General features: G+C 38.6%; 1 protein-coding gene across 6 annotated transcripts in view; it reads left to right on the top strand.

The window, feature by feature from the left end:
• PPM1L (protein phosphatase, Mg2+/Mn2+ dependent 1L) overlaps positions 1-21,647 on the top strand; it is a 205,370-nt gene that overhangs the window by 135,487 nt on the left and 48,236 nt on the right. For all 6 annotated transcript variants that reach the window (XM_032225180.1, XM_032225181.1, XM_032225178.1 and 3 more), the window contains exon 3: positions 9,827-10,001. In XM_032225180.1, coding sequence (XP_032081071.1) covers positions 9,827-10,001 — 175 coding nt within the window. The remainder of the gene's footprint in view (positions 1-9,826; positions 10,002-21,647) is intronic.

Here is a 21,647-nt window from a genome sequence, read left to right as displayed (position 1 = left end):
GGGGATGTGATTGCCCCCAAGAAGTCTTTTTCTGGAGGCCAATCCCATTTGTGCCATGGCTCATTGTTCATTTCAAAAACTAAAGCTCCAGAGATATTGCCTAGCAGAAGAAGACAGAAAACAAATCCAACCAAGTATGGCTATATGCTTATGTTCAGACTTATTCCATAGCAATTGGGGATGCAAGGTTCTTTTTATGTGTCCTGTGTTATAGTGGTCCAGCTGCCTTCTTTAGTCAAATCTCCCACCTGAATCTTTTATCTGGAATTTCCTTTGGTCTATGAACTTCAAGGAAGGGGGGGGGGGTTTCTAGACTGCCCACTGCCATGGGAGTAGATAGGTAGATAGGTTTATGTAGATAGAGCCAAGGTGGCGCAGTGGTTAAATGCAGCACTGCAGGCTACTGCTAGATCAGCGGTTCAAATCCCACCGGCTCAGGGTTGACTCAGCCTTCCATCCTTCCGAGGTGGGTAAAATGAGGACCCAGATTGTTGGGGGCAATATGCTGACTCTCTGTAAACCGCTTAGAGAGGGCTGAAAGCCCTATGAAGCGGTATATAAGTCTACTGCTATTATGGAGATTCTTAGCCATCCACGTCATGGTTGTCCCAAAGGTGCTTTTTCAAGAGGCAACCGGTTTTTCTTTGAAGACATTTCACTTCTCATCCAAGAAGTTTCTTCAGCTTTGACAGGATTATATGTGGAGAGGGGGGTTTGTAGATTGACACTCTACCTGTAAATTGGAATCCTACCTGTCCCAGCCTGAGTAGGTGTGACCACTTGCATTGGGGAAATTGTAAACACTTCATTGTGGGAGAGGGAGTTGTCCCCAAACTTGAAGAAAGCTGATGATCCAAATCTTGGATCCGTTCTAATGGCTTTAAATAAGTATTGGCCAGTCTCCAACCTGATGTGGACTTGATGACCAAAATGATTCTATTATGAGCTTAAGAACAATTACTGCTTTTTGAAAATGAGTAATGATTTTGTTAGCAATTCTTTTGCAAGGTACATCCAATACTGTATATGGTTTGAATATGTTGAACTACAAATTAACAAATTTATAACAAATTTATCTGAACTGAATTACAGATTGTAAGCTTTGTCATCATCATACACATCCTCTACAGAACCTCTGCAGTTCTGAGATATTTGAGTGCTTGCTTTCTAAATATTTAATTAATATGGTTATGTCATTTAATCCACCAGTCCAAGCCTCAGATTTGATCTCAGACTATATTGAGCTCCTCATAGGTTTTTGTAGAATTAGAGTTGAAATGGACGGCAACAACAACAACAACAAAATCATTCTTTACAGGGTGTTTTTTAAAAAAAAAAGAATCTGGGGTTTCCGAATTAAATTTAATAGTTTGTTGTGTTATAAATAGCATTGAAAAAACAGAACACCCTAAATAATATGCCACAATGTGCATTTTTTCAGAAGCATAATCTTTTACAAGGAGTACATTTTTATTCCTTTTATGGTTGGGTTAAATAATACAGTTAGATGATTATGTCCAAAATCTGCATCTCAAAAATATAGCTTGCATCCTGCACATACCCAGTTCTGTGGCTGTATGAATTGGGAGTTGGGAATGAATAATAAAAAAATGGATGTTAAAATTGTTGTCAGATGAGCCTAAGATTTCTGTCTCAAACCAAAGGTCAGTCTAATCAAGACTTCTTTGCAAGCCAGACAGTTCTATGACACTGAGTAAATTTGTTGCCTCTTTTATCCATCTACACTTCCAACTGTTGTCAATCCTTTTACTTGTTACATTTTACAAAATCCGACAATGAAAATGGAAACTTCCTAAGGAGATATGTTTCTTTTCAGTGAAAACATTTTCCTAGCCAAGTGGAAGTCAGATAATAAAAAAAGTATCTCTTTTAGAAACTTTCTTATTTGTTCAGTTTGATGTGTGTTTGCTTCTTTAAAAAAAAACAATTAGAATTTCTATGTGTCTATAGATTTGAGTTCATGTTTATGCAAAATATCTCATGATGTTCATGTTTGCTCGAAACCTCCCAGCCAAAGTTATTCTTAATAAATCAGGGTGGATTTTTTTTAAAAAAAATCAGATTTTTTAAAATTTAAATTTGATTTTTTAAAAATCAAAATTATTTTAATAAAATGCCTTTGAAGTAAAAATCTATCTAAAGATAGTTTTCTATTTAAGATATGTAAATAATTTAGTTTATTCAGCATGAAATGGAGCTTAGTTACGTATGTAGCATAAGGCTGCATATTCTGCAACATTGGGACTATCAGTAAGTCAACAGAGGGTCAGAGGAGTAGCAGATATGACAGTTGCTCTTTAAAAATTATGATTTAAATCGAGTTGACTTAAATCAAATGCAGCCTGCAATAAATTAATGATAAATTAATACATTTTAATAAACCTTGAAAATATCAGATTACAGAAACTATCCCCAACATAATTCAGTTGTGTGTATGCATTTAGTAGCATTATAGTATCTCATTTAATTAGTGATGAAAAATTAGGCCAAATCTAGCATATGGTCTTATTAAATGAAAGTGTGTAATTTTTTTAAAAAAATGGAAAATTAATTCCAGAATGAATGTCAAATATTTCTGGAAGAGAATATTTACAAAAACTCTATTCAATTTTATTGGATAAATAGAAGTTTGGCCCAATCTTTCAGTTTGCAATTTGTGAAGAGGGACCTTAAGAAACTAGATTTTTATGCTAAAAAGATGAACTGAAATTCATTACAACTCTATCTCCTACCGTTTGAATAAGGACACTACAGCTGTTAGTCAATTTATCCCTGCCAAATTAAGTATGCTGTACTCGGATAATTAACACCGTCTAAATTCTGCATTTCATTTCCCTTGTATTTTTTGTCATTTCTTCCTGATAACCATTGAAAGACACAGGGAATGCTTGTGTACTTCTGAAATGCCACATGCTATTGGATATACAACTTTCCCCCGAAAGAGTTTATCGTTTACCTAAACTCTAAGTAATGTCAGAGTATATTCATGAACTGGAATAGGACTTCGTAACAAGGTCAGCCAATGGGAGCTGAAACACTTTGGAGCCTGGGCGTGGCTTAGCTCTGGAGCTCTGAGTCTGTGCTAAAGCTGAAAACTTAGTCTGAGCTCTGAATGAAATTGGAAACTGTTCTCTCCTCTCCCTGTTTTTGCTTGTACTCTCTACCACGTTGGAAGAACCACTCTTGGTATTGTATATATGTCTCATGTGTTATATTATATATATAAAGAGAAGTTCATGAATCCTGCTGCATCAGTTACCTGTGTCTACTTTCTGGATTTGATTTCTGCAACAAACTCTGACAGGTAGTTCCAATAAGCGATTTCGGTGGGAAAAGTTTTTAAGTCCCTGGATTCTCCATGTGGAGTCCCTTAAGACTTAGGATTGTCGCCTGCTATTTGATGTGTATATGAAACCACAGGGAAAGGCCATCTAGAACAGGGGTGTCAAATTTGCAGCATCATGTGACGTATCGGGACTTTCTTCTCCTTTGGTAAACCGGGTGTGGCGGTGGCCAGCACGTGACACATCCAGCCTGTGGGCCAGGAGTTTGACAGCCCTGATCTAGAGGTTTCAAATGAGATTTCATCAATAGGCCAAAGCCGGAGGCTCAGTAGAAATCTTGAATAATGCTTGGAGGCTAGGAAAAAAATTAATTTAGATTAAATCCCTATGGGGTCATTGTTCATCAATGAATATCAACATCAGTCCTAATAGATATATACTAGATGGGATTTATTCTCAACTATTACCAGTGTTGTGTTACACATTATTTGTGCCTTCTTCTGCAATAAAACAATTAACTTGGTAAAAGAGCCAGAGAGATAAAAACATGTATACGCAACACCCTGGGTGTCTGATAAAATGATGATAATTTAGACCAGAGGAGTTTAAAATATGTTTTGCATAGAATCCCCTTTCAAAAAGCTTACCAAATTTTAATCCGTAATATAACAGGAGAAATTATTCAATATATGGTATAGTAATCCTATTTAGCTATGAATTTAAATTACCAAGAACATTTTGCCTTGCAGCCAAGTGTCTCCACTTCTAAGAATAATTTGGGAGTTGAATCTTAATATTTTACTTGCTCTAAAAAACAGTATAAATTATTAGCAAATTCTGCTTACAGTAGAAACTCCTTGCCAAACTTCTCTGGAATGTGAAATGGTCTCCAAGAATTTAAAGTCTTGTAATCCTGGTACTGGTGATTTAGAGGTGCCAAGAGATAGTAAAAGCCATTTATTAGGAATAAGAAAAAAAATGATTTTTTTTGCTTAATTTAGGATATTAGCAAATTCCAGAGAACTCTAAATATTGTGAACTAAGAAATATATACAGAATACATTTACAACTTTCTGCAGCATATAAAGTTGTCTAAGTTATAGATTTGCTTCAACCTTTATAGAGTTGCAGACACTGGCTGTTGGGTCTTTATATAGCTTTCCATTAAATTAACAGATATTCATCCCTATGATGTACTCTGCCAACTTAGAACTATATATGAGAGGGAATTGGAAACATTTCCTTTTTCTTTTTCAAATAAAAGTTGCCATCTCAGTTCCATTAGATTTAGAAACTGATACATACATCTTACAAATCCTATATTCCCCTTTTTACTAAAAAAAATTTCAATTGTAATTAGTTTTATTTGTAACTAGTGATAACTTTACACATCTTATCTGAAATTAATTTATGTGATTTCCTTCCATTAAAATGATCAAATATTAATGTTTAAATACTACTGTTGACTTTTTACCTATTGCTGCTATGCTGCTATGTTAAAAATGAGTATATGTGCTATTTTCTTTCTGTCAATATGTCTTCATTGTTTTTCATCAAGTTCCCAATGTTTCTCTTTTAAATGTTTCCAGAAAGATACAAATTCCAATTTCCAAGTGGCAAATATAACTAATACTCCTTCATCCTATTTTCCCCACAACTAGCATCCTCAGAGGGGGTTAGGCTGAGAGTGATTGGCCCAAGGTCATCCAACTTGCTTTCATGGCAAATGCAGGACTAGAACTCAAGTTTCCTGGTTTCTAGTCTGGTACCTTAACCAGTAGACCAGACTGGTTCTCCTACTAGAAATCTTACTAGAAAATCCAACCATGACCAAAGTAACTGAGAGGCTACCATGGTCAAGTCATGGCTTGAATGAGAAGGTCAGGGAAATATATAATTCCCTCTTTTTTTCTTCTGTTTTTGCAGAGTTGTTCACAACACTCCATCATTTCCAGCAGCAGAAAGAGAAATAAACTCTTAATTTTCTAAACTGATTGAGGAAGATTAGTTTAAACTAGCACAAGCCTAGGTGTTTAGGGTTAAAACTAGCCCTGATTAATTCTCTGTTGATTGGGTTTGGGGAGAACTCTCTCTTTAATACTGTGTCATACTAACATAGTCATATGGTAGTAGTAAGAATATTATTATTATTATTACAGTAATGACTTGCTTCAATAAATCTTAATGAAATGGACTTCAAATGCAGCGAACAAGATTTGTGCCAATCCCTCTTTTCCAAATAGTAGACAGAATCAAGAATATTCGAACCAGTCTAGACATAATTACACTAATAGCATAAATTATGTAAATGACATACTTTTGGTTTGAACAGATGATGTCTCTATTTTGATAGATTGAGGTCTTGATATATTGTTGGGACAATGTTTCATCAATCCAGCACAATCTTAGTTCCATTAAAGAATAACCTTTTTCATTGCTTAAATGTTTAAACTTTATAGAGGTTAGAGATCGTTCAGCATTTCTTCCATTGAAGGAATCTCTACTGGATCCAGACTTTATATATATATATATACATATATACATATGCATATACATATACATATACAAACATACATACAAACACGCACGTGTGTGTGTGTGTGTTCCAACATAACTCTGAAACGCCTTGAGCAATTTCAACCAAACTTGGTACACAGATAACCTACTCTCTGGAAAAAAATACTCTGGGGGTAAGACACCCCTAACACTGCTCAGTGGTTATGTTCTGAAAGATGCAGCCTGTTGTGTCGTACTGGCATACTGGCTTCTACTGTACAGCGCAGTAGAGTTGCCATGGTAACAGCTTCACAGTACTCCACAAGGGGGCTCCCTATAGTAGGGGGTAAAATCCAACATTAGAAATTATGTTTCGTCCAGACATTTTCCACCTATAAATAAATACCTGGGTAACGCTCTGTTATCAGCTCTAGCATATAATAACATATCATAGTGTTAAGCATTTTGCAAATGTTATTTGTTTGTTTGTTTATTTCTATACACATTTATTATTATTCTAAAAACTCAGGGTGGTGAACATACCTAATACTCTTTGCTCCAGTGGTGGGTTGCAGGTGATATGCCCTGCGTACTGGTGCCTTCCTGGAGCACCGTGTACCATTCTGGTATGGTTCTCTGGAGGGCCCACCTGCCCACTCGAGCTCCTTACCTGTATTTGAGCTCTTCGGTGCTTCCATGCATGCAGCGCACAGCACCTGCGTAACGCTCCACTGAGCAGCTGGAGCATCGCACAGGCTCACGGAGGCATCACAAGAAGTAAGGATGCATGCGCGCGCATTGCCCACATTCATGTAGTGGACACCGGGCTCCGTTGCAACCATACCGGTTGCAACGGGATCCGAAACCCACCACTGCTTTGCTCCCTAAGGTCCCTAAATCCCTAAGAGAAAGTGACTGGCACCCAGCTGATGCCTCAGGTGAGAATAGAACTTATAGACTTCTCTTTTCTAGTGTGCTGTCTTAGCCACCTGACCAAACTGGCTTTCTCCATAACTGTGAATTTTATAAGCTATAGACCACAATTTAGAAGTTACAGACCCAGAAATTGGTCTGTAGGAATTCTAGGAAATTGTGGCTTCCTAGAAGATGTAGGAAATTATGTGGCTTCAGGATTTAGTTCACACCTATGGAGAAGACCAGTTTGGTAAAGATTGTTATTACTTACTTACTTAACACTATTTTTCGGACTATAAGACATACCAGTGTATAAGACGAACCAAGATTTTGAAGAGATAAGTAAGAAAAAAAGTTTTTGCCTTCCCTCAGCCCACAGCAGGACTCTGCGGGCTTCAACTGAGGGGGTACCTCAGTTTTTGCGAAAAACGGACCATTTTTTTGCTCATTTTTCACAAAAGTGGAATGCGGGGGCGGGACTTCGGGAAGTCAAAAATGGTTGTATTCAGGGTATAAGACATACCAACATTTCTACACTCTTGGGGGGGGAAGATGCGTCCTATACTCTGAAAAATACGGTATTTGTATCCCACCTTTATTATTTTTCCAAATAACTCAAGGCAGCAAACACATGCAATACTTTCCCCCCTCCTATTTTCCCCACAACCCTATGACAGTTGTGGTTGTGGCTGTGGTTTGGGCTGAGAGGAGTGAATGACCCAAAGGTCATCCAGCTGGCTGTAGTGGCTAAGGCAGAACTTAAACTTACAAATTTTTGCTTTCTAACTCACTGTCTTAACCATTAGACCCAATTGGCTCTGTATTTTACAAAATTGTACGTATAAAATGAGCTATGTAGTCTATCTTCTTTCTTCCACTGCCAGAAATAAATGACATTTTAAAAATCTAGTATTAAATTTTGTTGTGTTATGTTACAGGCTATTGTATTTCTGGAAACAATTTTGTTATGTATAACCTAGCTTGGCTCTAGACAAATTGAATGCACTTTAGTGATAGCTTGGGCTAACTCAGTTAACTATCTTTGGATTACAGGAAACATTTTTTATGAGATCTCATATATAACTTTTCATTTTGTACATTGAGAAATTAATCTAAATGCTATATTGAATTATTTCTCACTGGCTACCGTCTCTACTGGTCCATTACTTCAGCCAAGAGGTATGACAGCAGCATGTATCCCATGAGGTAGAGTACTGTCTTACCAAGTAAATGCTTTAGAAGCATACCCCCAAAATAAGTTTTTGACCCTATTTTTGGGGAAGTCTTATTATTTTTGAGGTGCAGGAGGCAGCTAGTGTGGTCACTTCATGGCTGCTGCTGTATTGCAATATTTTTGGGAAGGTCTTCTTTTTGGAGGAGGGCTTATATTAGCGCATGCGCTCCAAAGCGCATTTGGGCTTATTATCCATGGAGGTCTTATTTTGGGGAAAACAGGGTACCAATTCATTGCCTTCATCACAAGTAGGCAAGTAACTTACCTGACTTAACCAGGAAACATATGCCCATTTTTCATTCTTCACAACAGATCAGAAGATGTAAAAATTGTTATAAATGTAAAAATAGAGTAACATGGCATAATGCTGTTTCAGGGGCCAACAAATTATAATGCAAACGAACTAAACTAATGTCTTCTATTGCTAGGAATAATTCAGCAAAATATTTAGTAAAAATAGTAATATTTATATTATAATACTAAAATATATAATAAAAATATATAGCAAAGGTTGCCTTGGTGGCCTACAGTGTTTTATTTCCCTTTCCATCTGCCATAGCAGCATGTCGTCTCAGAGAATTTAGACTAATAGTATAAGCAGCACAGTTGTCCTGAGCCTGAATTACCTCTTCCGGAGTTTTTTCTGAAAATTAAACGTTGTCACCCCATGGTCTTGCAAGCTGCAGCACAGCATTGCAAGTATTAGTCCTCAGAGCTGAGCTTTTAAAGGTCAGAAAGCAGAGTGATATGACATGCTTAATTAGTTCAAAAACCAATCAGCATTGCTAAAACACCAGCAGTACATTGAGAATAGTGCAGTTAGATCCTCTTCAGTATTTATCCCGTAGAGAAGAAAAGAAGAAACCTTACAGATGTCATTCATTCTGACAACTTTATTTAAATTCTTCCTAAATGGCATGGTCACCAAGATCAAAGACCTTTGTTTAAATTGGCAGGACTCCTTTGAGTAGCAGGAGTGATTCGGTGCTGTGAATGTCTCTCAGTTGGCCAATTGTCAGAACCTGCTAGGAATGGCCGAGGTCACGCAATGGTTAGAATGCAATACTACAGGCTCTATCTCACCGGCTCAAGGTTGACTCAGCCTTCCATCCTTCCAAAGTGGGTAAAATGAGGACCCAGATCATTGGGGGCAATATGCTGACTCTGTAAACCGCTTAGAGAGGGCTGTAAAACCACTGTGAAGCGATACATAAGTCTCAGTGCTAATGACAGATTATATGTTTCCCTTTCCCTGTTTTTAAAAGTTGTAAATAATTAGGTTCCATAATTAATAAACTGTGTGGAAAAGATACATGACATTATTCCTATTTTTTTTATACAGTTTTCCTTTGTGATATTTGCAAGTCCTTTTTTCCACTGAGGAGATGTAGTTTTAGTGAATGCTTTTCTCTTTTGCGTGTGCTGATTTGCACATTTTCATTTGAAAAGTCTGTGAGAAAAATTTCCTTGTGTCCACCACTCCTGATGTACCGTGGCATCTTTTGTTACATTCAAATAATGTCTTATCTTCCATAAAGGCCCTCATTTTCTGTAGCCCTTTTTTTTTTACCTCAAACTCTTTTTGTGTTGATAAAATAGAAAAGTTTCAATGTTGGGAGTTGCTTCAGTACTTTTTAGACTTTGTGGAGACCTGGTTTCTCAAACTGACCAGTGAAAGAAATGAAGAATAACCTAAAGAAAATGCCTAGAAGTACTTCTAATATGGGCTGTGGCAAGTTTTCAAATTCTTGTATTTTATGTCTGCTAAAATCCTAAAACTACCTCTTATTTTATGTATACGTATATACGGCACAAAAGGTAATATTGCACATAAAAGTCAACTTTGGTTTCTTTCTCTCCTCTTTCTCCTCTGTAGTCAGCAGCAGAATATGTGAAGTCCCGCTTACCAGAAGTCCTAAAGCAGCACCTTCAGGATTATGAGAAAGATAAGGAGAACAGTGTATTATCCTATCAAACCATCCTGGAACAACAAATTCTCTCAATTGACCGAGAAATGCTGGAAAAATTGACTGTATCCTATGATGAGGCAGGTATGTTGGTTGATCACTTAAGTGTGGCCGCAGTTTTTTGTGGCTCAATTCCACATAGCAGATATTTTTACCTAGGTATTCTTTGAAACCAGCTATTTAATGATGCATCACGACACGTTCCTTTCTGTATTACTCTCATATAACAGAAGCATTATTACATTAATGTCTCTATATTTTATTTTACTTTGACATTCTCCAGGCCAAGCTTTGGTTGGTATAGTCAGCCAAGCAGATAAAATGCTAAACTAAAAGTATACTTCCTTTTAAAAAGGTGATTGACTCTTCACATTATTAGCATAATCATTGTTTTCATGCTGTAGAAAAATAGCGATTTCAGTAGAATTTTCAATCTTTTTTTGCTTGTTTCATTTAACCAAATCTTGTTCATTTCTTATAATGACAATTCCTTCAGTCAACACTAAAAAGGAAATGCTAATTTAGTGCAATATGTGCTGCATATTCAGAATTCACATTAGTTTACTCTGAAGAGATTTTGCCTCATTAGTCACAACAATATTCTCCGTGGATGATAGTGAGATTATTTGCACACTTGAATTTTTGGATTTGTTTAAATTAAAAGAAAATGAGAATATTGCATGCCTCAAAGTACCATCCACAAAATAGTCTATTTTCCTAGTAATGCCATACTGAAATATTTTGTGCCTCACCCAGAAAAAAAAGAGAAGCATAATGTAAGATGGCAGGTAACATTCTGAGAAGTTTGAGGGGATGGCAGGAAGCAGCCACCTTGTTTTGCTTCTCAATATTTGTATTTGAGGTAATTGTTCACACAATTTGTGATAGACGTTTTGTGTGAATACTCATAACATATTTCAAAATTTCAAGTATACTGACATAATTACATGCTAGTCATCCCATTTTTTTCCAGTCCTAAAAAAGATTGCAAATTGTATAGGGAACACAAAGGGGCTAAAAAAGGTGAAAGATTTATACGATCTGAAGCAGCGATTCTCAACCTATGGGTCGCAACCCCTTTTAAGAGCCGAGGTGGCGCAGTGGTTAAATGTAGCACTGCAGGCTACTGCTAGATCAGCAGTTCAGCGGTTCAACTCTCACCGGCTCAGGGTTGACTCAGCCTTCCATCCTTCCGAGGTGGGTAAAATGAGGACCCGGATTGTTGGGGGCAATATGCTGACTCTCTGTAAACCGCTTAGAGAGGGCTGAAAGCCCTATGAAGCGGTATATAAGTCTACTGCTATTGCTATTGCTATTTTGGGGTCAAACAACCTTTTCACAGGGGTCGCCGAGGAGCCTCGGAGAGGCTGGCGAGAAGCCAACCCGCAGGGAAGGAGCAGCTCGGGTTCCCCGCGCGGCAGAAGGAGAAGTGTGGGGGGGGGAGTAGGAGCTGGAATGGAGGTGAGGAGGGGGAAAAGAGACTCGCGCAGCACAGAGGATGCTGGGAAAGCAGCTCGCTTCGGGTGATGGAAGTTGATGGGCAGAGCTACAGAAGCCAAGAGGTACCATATCTGAGGCATAAAACAAGGCGGGGAAAATAAAATAAAGGAACGTGGGATGCTTAGCATGGGTAACAGTCTTAATAGGCTTTGGCCCCTCTCCTGCGGCTCCCTGCTGACCCCATCATGGACTCTGCTCTCCGCCCTGAGAAGGCACGAGCCTCTCACCGCGTCCTTCGCAGGCAACTCAATGTCGGGAAGAGCTCCAACCCTTTTCTCGCGCTCTTGTGTGTGTGCGTGCAAGCAAAATACCCTCCTGGGCCAGGATCAAGGTGGAGGGGACAATGACTCTCCTCCTGCTGTCGCACTGGGCAATGAGGTGAGTGGGTACGCAATGCAGGAGAGTCCTCAGCGCTAGACTCAGGTCAGCACGAGCCGCGGTCCACTTTGTGTGGGCTCAGGAAGGAGGAGAATGGGGAGCAGCAGCAGCAGCTGGTTGGGTGTAGGGTGGGAAGAGTTCCAATTCTCCTGCGCTGCACAGGGCTCTCCTTGCGCAGGGTTCTGGAACTCTTCCCTCTCTGCATCCAGCAACGGCTGCTCCGGCTCTTTCCTGAGTCAACACGAAGGGGACTGACCTGAGTCTGGCACTGAGGAGTCTCCTGCGCAGCACAGCCAGCTACTCACTTCTCAGTGGCGGCAGCAGAAGGAGTCGCTGTTCCCGTCGCCGTGATCCCAGCCTAAGAGGGTATTTTGCTTGCATGCGCAAGAAAGAGATGAAAGAGAAAAGGGGAGAGAGAGAGAAATGAAAGAGATTTGGAAGGAGAGAATGAGATAGAGGGGAAATAGAAGGAAACAAATTAGAGGGAGAAGGGGGAGAGGGAGAAAGAAATGAAAGAGAGCTAAATGGAGAGAATGAGAGAGAGGGAAAACAGAGGGAAACAAACCAGGTGGAAAGAAAGGAAGAGGAAAGAAAGAAAAGAAAGAAAGAAAGAAAAAAAGAAAGAAAGAAAGAAAGAAACTAACTTTCTCAGACCTATGATGAAACAAATGGCAAGCAAGATCTCTTGCCAAGAAAACTGCAGTTTTCCAGAATGCACAAATTGGAAGCAAGTCTGATTTTTTTAAAAGAAAATAACAGAGATGGCAAAAAATGCACCTGAAAATAAGATTATTTATAATTTTGGATAACGTATTATATCGTCAACTCAAAAGATATATATATCATATATATATATACATACATACATACACATATATATATATATATATACACTATTGCTGTTAGTACAATCTTGCCAGCTTCTATCAACTTAGAGTTCACTATAAAAAGATTACAGAGAAGCAATTTCCTACAATTAATAACTTTATTTTGGATTTGCTATCATATTCAATGAGAAAGAAAGAAAAATAGCAATAGCAATAGCAGTTAGACTTATATACAGCCTCATAGAGCTTTCAGCCCTCTCTAAGCGGTTTACAGAGTCAGCATATTGCCCCCAACAACAATCCAGGTTCTCATTTTACCCACCTCGGAAGGATGGAAGGCTGAGTCAACCCTGAGCCGGTGAGATTTGAACAGCCGAACTGCAGAACTACAGTCAGCTGAAGTAGCCTGCAGTGCTGCATTTAACCACTGCGCCACCTCGGCTCTAAAAAGAAAGAAAGAGGGAAAGGGAAGCAAAGAAAGAAAGAAAGGGAGAGGAAAAATAGAGAAAATCATAAATGAGAGGGAGAGAGAGAGCAGAGAGAGAAAGAGAGACCTTATTCCCACAGAAAACACTGAGCCATGAAACCTTGGTAGGCATATCTGGGAGGGGGGGGTCATGTGACTGGGTGGGAGTGATGTTGAGTTGGCCACACCCACCCAGGTTTTGTGGCTCCCAGTGTTACATAGTAGCAACGAAAATCATTTTATGGTTGGGGGTCACCACAACATGAGGAAGTGTATTAAAGGGTCGTGGTATTAGGAAGGTTGAGAACCACTGATCTGAAGAGAAACCAGAGTATAAGGGGATAAAATAGGAAATCTTGTTTACACATTATTCACAACATTTCTTTATACCAGTGGTGAAATTTCAATTTTTTTTTACTACTGGTTCTGTGGGCATTTCTTGGTGGGCGTGGCAGGGGAAGGATACTGCAAAATCCCCATTCCCACCCCACTCCTTGGGGAAGGATATTACAAAATTCCATTCCCACCCCACTCTGTGGCCAGCCAGAGGTGTTATTTGCCAGTTCTCTGAACTACTCAAAATTTCTGCTACCGGTTCTCCAGGAGCTGTCAGAACCTGCTGAATTTCGCCCCTGCTTTATACCTTTCTAATCTTGCAAACCATATTTGCTTTTTCCATCTGGGGAAACTGGATTCTCTTCATTATAATCTACAGTATCTTCTATATAATTCCTTCCATGGGAGCAGTTCATTCTAGGCATGATGAGGGAGATAAAAATGCAAAGGAAAGGTATACAGAAAACTAGCATTCTTAATTTCCATCTCGTATTTTCCTTATGTAATATTTAGTACCACTCAAGTATGCTATATCTTACAATAACATCCTTGAACCTCAAATTCTTATGGCAGCTCAGTAGCGACACAGTAGCGATCATTTAACACCTCTAATTGGGACTGGAAACTCCATTGTTTGTGATACAATTATAACCATGTGACTGCACCACATAGCAACATCAGTGCCAATTGCTATCATTAAGCGGGGATCACATAGGTTATTAAGTGAGGGGCCTCACACTTACTGCCAGCTTTCCATTGACTTTACTTATCAGAAGCTGGAAGTGAAGGTCACAAATGGTGATCAGATGATCATGGAATGCCACTAGAGCCATAGGTGTGAGGATTATTCATAGTTACTATTCATTCAGCACCATTGCAACCTCAAATTGTCACTAAACAAATGGTCATTCAACTAGGACCAGCTATATCCACAGGTTTTTCAAGTTTTGATACAAAAAAACCATCTAGTCTATTCATTTGGATAAACCATCTAGTCTATTCATTTGGATAATAACAAGAAACTCCCCTTTTTTTATTTGCCTTCTCCTCTGTTTTGAATGTTAGACTGAAGAGGGAAAATTATAGATTTGTTATACTATGAAGAATGACATTTAAAAATGGGAAAGAATGTTTTTGCCTTCACTCAAAAATGTTTGTGCAACAGAAAACTTGTCAAAGATTTTTTTCCCCAACAAAAGTAGATTTTAATGCTGAAGTAAAGCAATCAAATATGAGTGAAGACGAACTATAAGATAAACACAAAAATATATTTGTGCGGTACACTTTAAAAAAATATCATTAGAACGGTGGATATATACTATGAATGGAAGTCCTGTATTTATATCTATAATGAGGCTGAGTGACAGACTTGGCATTCTAATCAAATCTCTTGTTTAGCTTTAATGGTGCTACCTGTTCTGAAGCACGGCTTGATTGCGACTGCTGTGCAAAGAAGTGTGTGTTTTTAAAATAATAATGATAATAATAATAATTGCAGCAGATGTTCGTGATTTGAAATCCCCCTATCGTTCAGCTTCACAGCAATTCCAAAGGTAACATTTACTCCCGTCATGATAGATTTCAGTGCTTATCAACACCTTTCATTTTGATGAGAAGGTCAGAACTGGTTTCAGATCTACCTGGGTTGTGAATAGATAGACGACTGAGGATGGGCAGAAGATGCCATTGTTTTAAAATAGAGCAAATTATAGTTCTTTCAGGTGACAGCATAACTCTTTCCATTTGCATCAGCAGGATGGTAAAAGCACACATCTTTTGGCTGCCTCTGAAATACTTAACATTTATAATCACAAGCAGCTGGAGTTCTATTAAGTCCCAGTCAAAAATATCATCTGTGAGGGCTCTGTTATGCTTTGCAGAGCACCATGTACATGGTCTGCCATGGTAGCTCACTTCTGATAGCGTTAAAGTCTTGCAAACTGGTCGGGTTTTTTGCTTCAAAAACTTTAGAAACTTACAGTGTTGCCATGTACTTCCCATGACAATATATGGATGCAAAATTGATATTGTAGGAAATAGCTATATATGACCAAAAATCCAAGCTGGTAAATAGTTAGATTTGATTCCAGATGCAGACACTGCAGATTTGATTCTCATGTTCTAGAATAAAGTGTCAAGGTTAACAAATGATTCCCAGCAGTGGTGGGATTCAAATTTTTTTACTACTGGTTCTGTGGGCATGGTTGGTAGGCATGGTGGGTGTGGCTTGGTGGGCGTGGCAGGGGAAGGATACTGTAAAATCTCTATTCCTTCCCCACTCCAGGGGAAGGTTGCTGCAAAATCCCCATTTCTTCCTGATCAGCTGGGACTCGGGAGGCAGAGAATAAATAAGGGCAGGGCCAGTCAGAGGTGGTATTTACCAGTTCTCCGAAGTACTCAAATTTCCACTACAGGTTCTACAGAACTGGTCAGAACCTGCTGAATACCACCTCTGATTCCCAGAGATCAAGTTTTGTTTTGCCAGAGGAAAGTAGAAAAACAAGGCAATCCGAACTATTTTGCTACATATTACTTGTGCCATATATAAAATCCAACTGGACTGGGACATGAATCTAACAGTGTATGTGGTCGGATGGCCTTTTCTAGTGTCCTTGATGCAGCTGACAAATTTAGGAGGCTAAGCAGTAAACACAACCTTGGCTTTCTATAGAGGAAAATAACTAGGAGCCATTACTTTTTGTCCAAAGCATATGCTCCCTAAAATAGTTAAATATTAGAATAGACTACTCAGAGAATATGAATATGAATATGAATAAGTTTATTTATAGGCCGCCCTTTTCCCTGAGGGGACTCAGGGCGGCTAACAACTTATATGGGAGGGGATACAAACAATAACATATAACATAACACGTAATTAAAAGAATAACAACATTCATTCAACATTCGGGTGGGGGCGAATCAAATATTTACCCCCAGGCCTGACGGGATAGCCAGCTCTTGAGGGCTACGTGGAAGGTCTGAAGGGTGGTGAGGGTACGAATCTCCATGGGGAGATCGTTCCAAAGGGTCGGAGCTGCTACTGAAAAGGCTCTCCTCCGCGTAGTGGCCAGCCAGCACTGGCTGACAGATGGCACTTGGAGGAGGCCTAATCTATGAGATCTGATAGGTCTCGAGGAGGTAATTGGCAGGAGGCGGTCTCTCAGAGAGAGTTTCTAATCTAGGTTTTTTAAGATTGTGTTCCATGGAATCATAGAATTGTGGAAGAAATTGGTGGTGTTCCATGAGAAATTGTGGGATGTTCCTTTCCTTTTTGTTCTCCCCAACTGGTTGCATTGGGTACAATTTTCCCCAACAAACCTGAACTTCCCCTGCTTTGCTCTCTGAACTTTTGGGGTAACTGTGTTATAGAAGTCAGTAGGATTAGACAACTTACTCAGAGTGGCATTTTAATCTTCTAATTTTCTTATAATAGCGTCATTTCACACATTGTGTAAATTTCAGACTTTAATAAAGACCAAATCATAGATTACATTTTAATCATGTTGCCTTTAAATATCATTTTCCCAATTATGATTGCAGCCACCAGCATCAGAGGTGGTATTCAGCAGGTCCTGACCAGTTCTGGAAAACCAGTAGCAGAAATTTTGAGTAGCTTGGAGGACCAGTACTGGTCACCACCTCTGACTGGTCCTGACCCCATTTATTCTCTGCCTCCCGAGTCCCAGCTGATTGGGAGGAAATGGCGATTTTACAGTATCCTTCCCCTGCCGCACCCACCAAGCCATGCCATGCCCATCAAGCCACGACCACCGAACCGGTAATAAAAAAAATTGAATCTCACCACTGACCAGCATGTATCTTAAAGTAAAGTATTTTGGAACCCAAGGGATTTCCTGGCATGATAAGGCATGTGAATTTGCTGTTCATAGAAAAACAAATTTAATTTCCCACCACAAGGTTCTTTAAAGTGTGGATTCTGTCACGGGGTCCACCACAGCCTCCCTGTGTTCAAGGAGTTGGTTCACTGTCTCAGCCCGCACATCTCCACATGTGCCAGAAATCATCTAGGTCCTTAGAATCAATCATTGACTGAACACTATTTCATTGAAATATGAATGTGATAATATAAATGGTAACAATAAAGGTAAACAAATGACAATAAAGAGATCTTAAGAACCGTGCTACCTTTTTCAGTATGTCCTGACTTTTAAGACTTCATATTCATTTGCTGTTTTCTCCATTGCATGTCCTTGCCTCTGCTTTTTTACTGAAAAGAGAAAGTTACACAACCAAATATTTACCTAACTTTCACAGTCAGAAAACTCTTATGTTTATTCTGCCAAGCAGTTCCCACTAAGCCACTTAAGAATCTGCTCACCTACTAGTGTCCTTTTTCCTTGGTTGAGTAAGAAATACATGATTTTAAAAGGAGAAGATTACTTGAGTGGAATTAATTGATTTTGAAAGGGGTGGAGGGGAGAGAGAGAGATTACTTTTGGTTTGGATTCATTTTATGACTGGTTACTTTTGGAAATACAGTTTTAAGTCCATAAGAAAAAGGTGCATCAATTGTAGAAGGTTATTGTATTAATACCCATAGTTGTATTACAAATAATCTAAAGGATAAGGCTTTTTTTTAAGGAAATGCCAATAGAGTTGAATTTCAGATATTTTGATCACTTTTGTAGACAACAGCGCGGCTATAGTATATTATATAAATAATATAGGTTAGTCCTAGCTCACTAAAATTTCAAGCTCATGATAGGATAATTTTATTTCAGTTAGATTGCTCTTCTAGCATTTCTATATTTCATTTTATATAAAAAGCATTTATGTTTATTAATTTGGCTGTATTTTTAATACTCTCCACATTCTTGACAATTCTCCTTGAAAATCTTTTCCATTAATAAAAAAAATACATCAAAGCCATCCAGCAAAATGAGCTCCACTAAAAATAGGCATGTGTGTTGACAAGATTTATAAGTAAGTAAGCTTTCCAGGCCAAGAATAACAGATGGATTCAAATCATCACATAATGCTTAAATCCTGTCAATTTGCAAGTGGCATTCTCCAGATAATTTGACCTAGGAGGGAAGAATAGCAATCAAGTGAAGCAATCAATGTCAAGTATCCATGGATTCATGCATAAACAGTAAAATAGAGTTCATCCTCAGGATACTATTATTGTATGTGAATGAATCTTTTGTTCACTCCATTCCTACTTAAAAAATGGAAATGGATGTTTTCTTCCACTTTGTGGTTGCCCTGGAAGGTTCATGAGTGTACGCAATTTGTGTGCATAATTCTAAACTATAATTTACAGTCACATATGAAAGAAAAGAGGCTTGCAACTTTTGGATGTTGCTAAACATTAAATCAATGGCTGCATTAGGGAACTTTGTCTCATTGGTATTTTCAAAATTCACATAGCCAAAAGGAGATACGCATGAGCAAGTTTAGAGGTAGAGGTAATGAGGCGGCTGCACATGGAATATCTTCTTTCATGAATTCAACAGGCTTGAATTTTTCTCATCTCTAATAGAAGTTCTATAGGATCTGCAGAGTCTTCCCTTTCTTCCGTTTGTCCATCTGTCTGTACGTCCATCCTGTCTCTTAATTCACAGGCATACCACAGTATGCAGAAACATAAGAGGAAAGCTGAATACACATAGCATCTTTAGATTATGGAACTATACCAAAAATGTGTTCACACAGTTGCTCTTGTGCATTTTGGAACAAAATCCATCTAACAAGAAAATTCCCTTTCCTTAATGCTCTTCCATAAAACACCATTCCTGCATCTTCTGCTGCTCTGAAGAAGTGGAGTTCGGCAAGGATTGGAATGTTTCAACCAATTGGATGCATATTTTTGCAAAACTCATGATGGAAGATTCAGTCTAATCTCCGTGGGAATGGACAAGGATGCCTCTTGCAACACAGGATCTGCCACTTAACAGTTTCTGTAAAAGGAACTTGTTTAAAAAAGTGTTGCCCAATTTAGTCAGTCCTTTTTATTGTATTAAAATATGTTCAGGTTGTATTTTTTTTATTTATGAGTTAGAAATAACATGCATGTATCAAATCTGTCATTAGCAATTACCAGTTTTAGGAATAACTATATAGGGTTTTTTTTTTCCTAATGCTAATTCTTCATCTGGCTTGTTGCTCAGCATCTGCCTTCTGTAAACAAAGATGGATTTACTGTAGAGTCAATCCATTTTGGATGCACATTCAACAATGCTGCTCAGGAATATCAGTAAGGTAGACGTAAAGGTTCCCTTTGCACATACGTGCTAGTCGTTCCCGACTCTAGGGGGAGGTGCCCATCTCCATTTCAAAGCCAAAGAGCCAGCGCTATCCGAAGACATCTTCATGGTCATGAGACCGGCAAGACTGAACACCGGAGGTGCATGGAACACTCTTACCTTCCCACCAAAGGTGGTTCCTATTTTTAACTTGCATTTTTACATGCTTTTGAACTGCTAGGTTGGCAGAAGCTGGGACAAGTGGCGGGAGCTCACTCCGTTACTCGGCGCTAGGGATTCGAGCCATCAAACTGACGGCCTTTCTGATCAACAAGCTCAGCCACTGAGCCACCGCGAATATCAGTAGTTTACCTAAAATCTGTATTCCAAAAGATTCATTCTGCCTTTTATCTTTACCTCCAGCCATTGAAAGATTCAAATCAGGATTTAGAATGATTTTATGCCTTTGTGACTGATGCAAAGATTATGCTTGCCATAACCCCTTACAGTGGCTTTATAAATACACAAAGGAGATCAATTTCTTTCAATCTTTACGAAGCACTGTAAGATTACTGTTGAAATAATGAGAGTGGAAAACACGTTAAGGTCAGATGTCAGCCTTGTAGATCAGCAAATTCATCTCCCAATTCCCACTACCTCAATGGATATTAGCGGTTTTCAGCAAAAATAAGCTCCAAACTTAAAAATGGAGAGGAAAATGAATCAGAAAACATGGGAGCTGATACATCTGGCTTTTCTTTTCTTTTTCTTTTTTTTTTTTTGCACATAGTTTGTTCAGGTTAGCTTACTGAGACATCACTTCAAAAATAAATAACCCCAAATGGAAGAATTCTAAAATAAGAACAAGACTACCCTCATCAAGCAGATTAAACCTCTGGTGATAAACTATGATAGAGGGCCAACTCTGCCATTTCCCAATTACAGTCCTGCTAATCTGTTGCTCATAATATCTGTTTTATTATGTCTAAAATACCTGACTGTCCAGAGTGCTAACTATACCACCAGGCACCTATAGGAACTGGAATCATGGAGTACACTGAGATTGGCAGACAGATTTCCTACCCAACCAGCTACCGGAGCAAATATAGGGGAAATTGATGGTATTTAATTGGTAGCTTATAGTGGTGATTCTACCATAACACTGGATAAAGTCTGTGCAGATGAGAATGCATGATGAGTGACAGCACCAAGGAAAGCTGTAGTTCTTCTTTTAGAGAAGGTAGCTTAAGTAGTGAAGTTCTCATCAACTTCTGGTACGTAGGATCTACTACTTCAGAATTTCTTAAAAGCTTTTTTTAGAATTGCAGATCTATAACTTTGGAACATACAGGGAAAGGTTTCTATTTAGCTGTTCCTTCAGACTCCGGTCCAAAAACACTTGGGTGGGCTTTATTTAGATCTTGCAGACTGTTTGTAAGACAGCATGTACGCCCACACCTGAAAAATAACCTTTGGTGAGGTCTATTTTATGTCAGCCTGGACATGGATGTCTTCTGGTTTGTTTGTACAGCACTTAACAATGATGCTTTTGTTCCTACTATAATTAAATGTGTATTTATATCTGCAGCATTCAGTGATTCTTTAATCCGTGCACTTGAAATTAATTTATGTGGTTTATAAATCTGTTGGGTGTTTGTAACTTGCACATAAATCATATCCACACGAACCATTAGTTAATAACTCTGCTGAATACTACGTGTGTGACTTGAGAGTTGAATCCTGATCATCCATTCGAAACACTTTTTTTTCTGGACTAGATCAATTCTCAGACATTGTCCTTCTAATAGTCATTATCTCTTCCGGTTTCATTTTTTCTCTCATAATATTTTGCCAAGATTATTTATGTATGTAGTTACCACTGCTGTTTGCTCACTGAGAACTCTTTGAGTAAAAAAATGGGGGGGCCAAAGATTATATTTAGAATTAGGAGGTAAGTAAGAGCCACCATGCCAAGGGCATACAAAGTAAAGTACATTGTAAAGTAGAGAGGTCACAT

The sequence above is a fragment of the Thamnophis elegans genome, chromosome 10 (genome assembly GCF_009769535.1).
Source record: "Thamnophis elegans isolate rThaEle1 chromosome 10, rThaEle1.pri, whole genome shotgun sequence".
In the NCBI taxonomy this organism is placed as follows: Eukaryota; Metazoa; Chordata; class Lepidosauria; order Squamata; family Colubridae; genus Thamnophis; species Thamnophis elegans.
The sequence above is the reverse complement of the archived record's forward strand: the minus strand, read 5'-3'. Positions and strand labels throughout refer to the sequence as shown.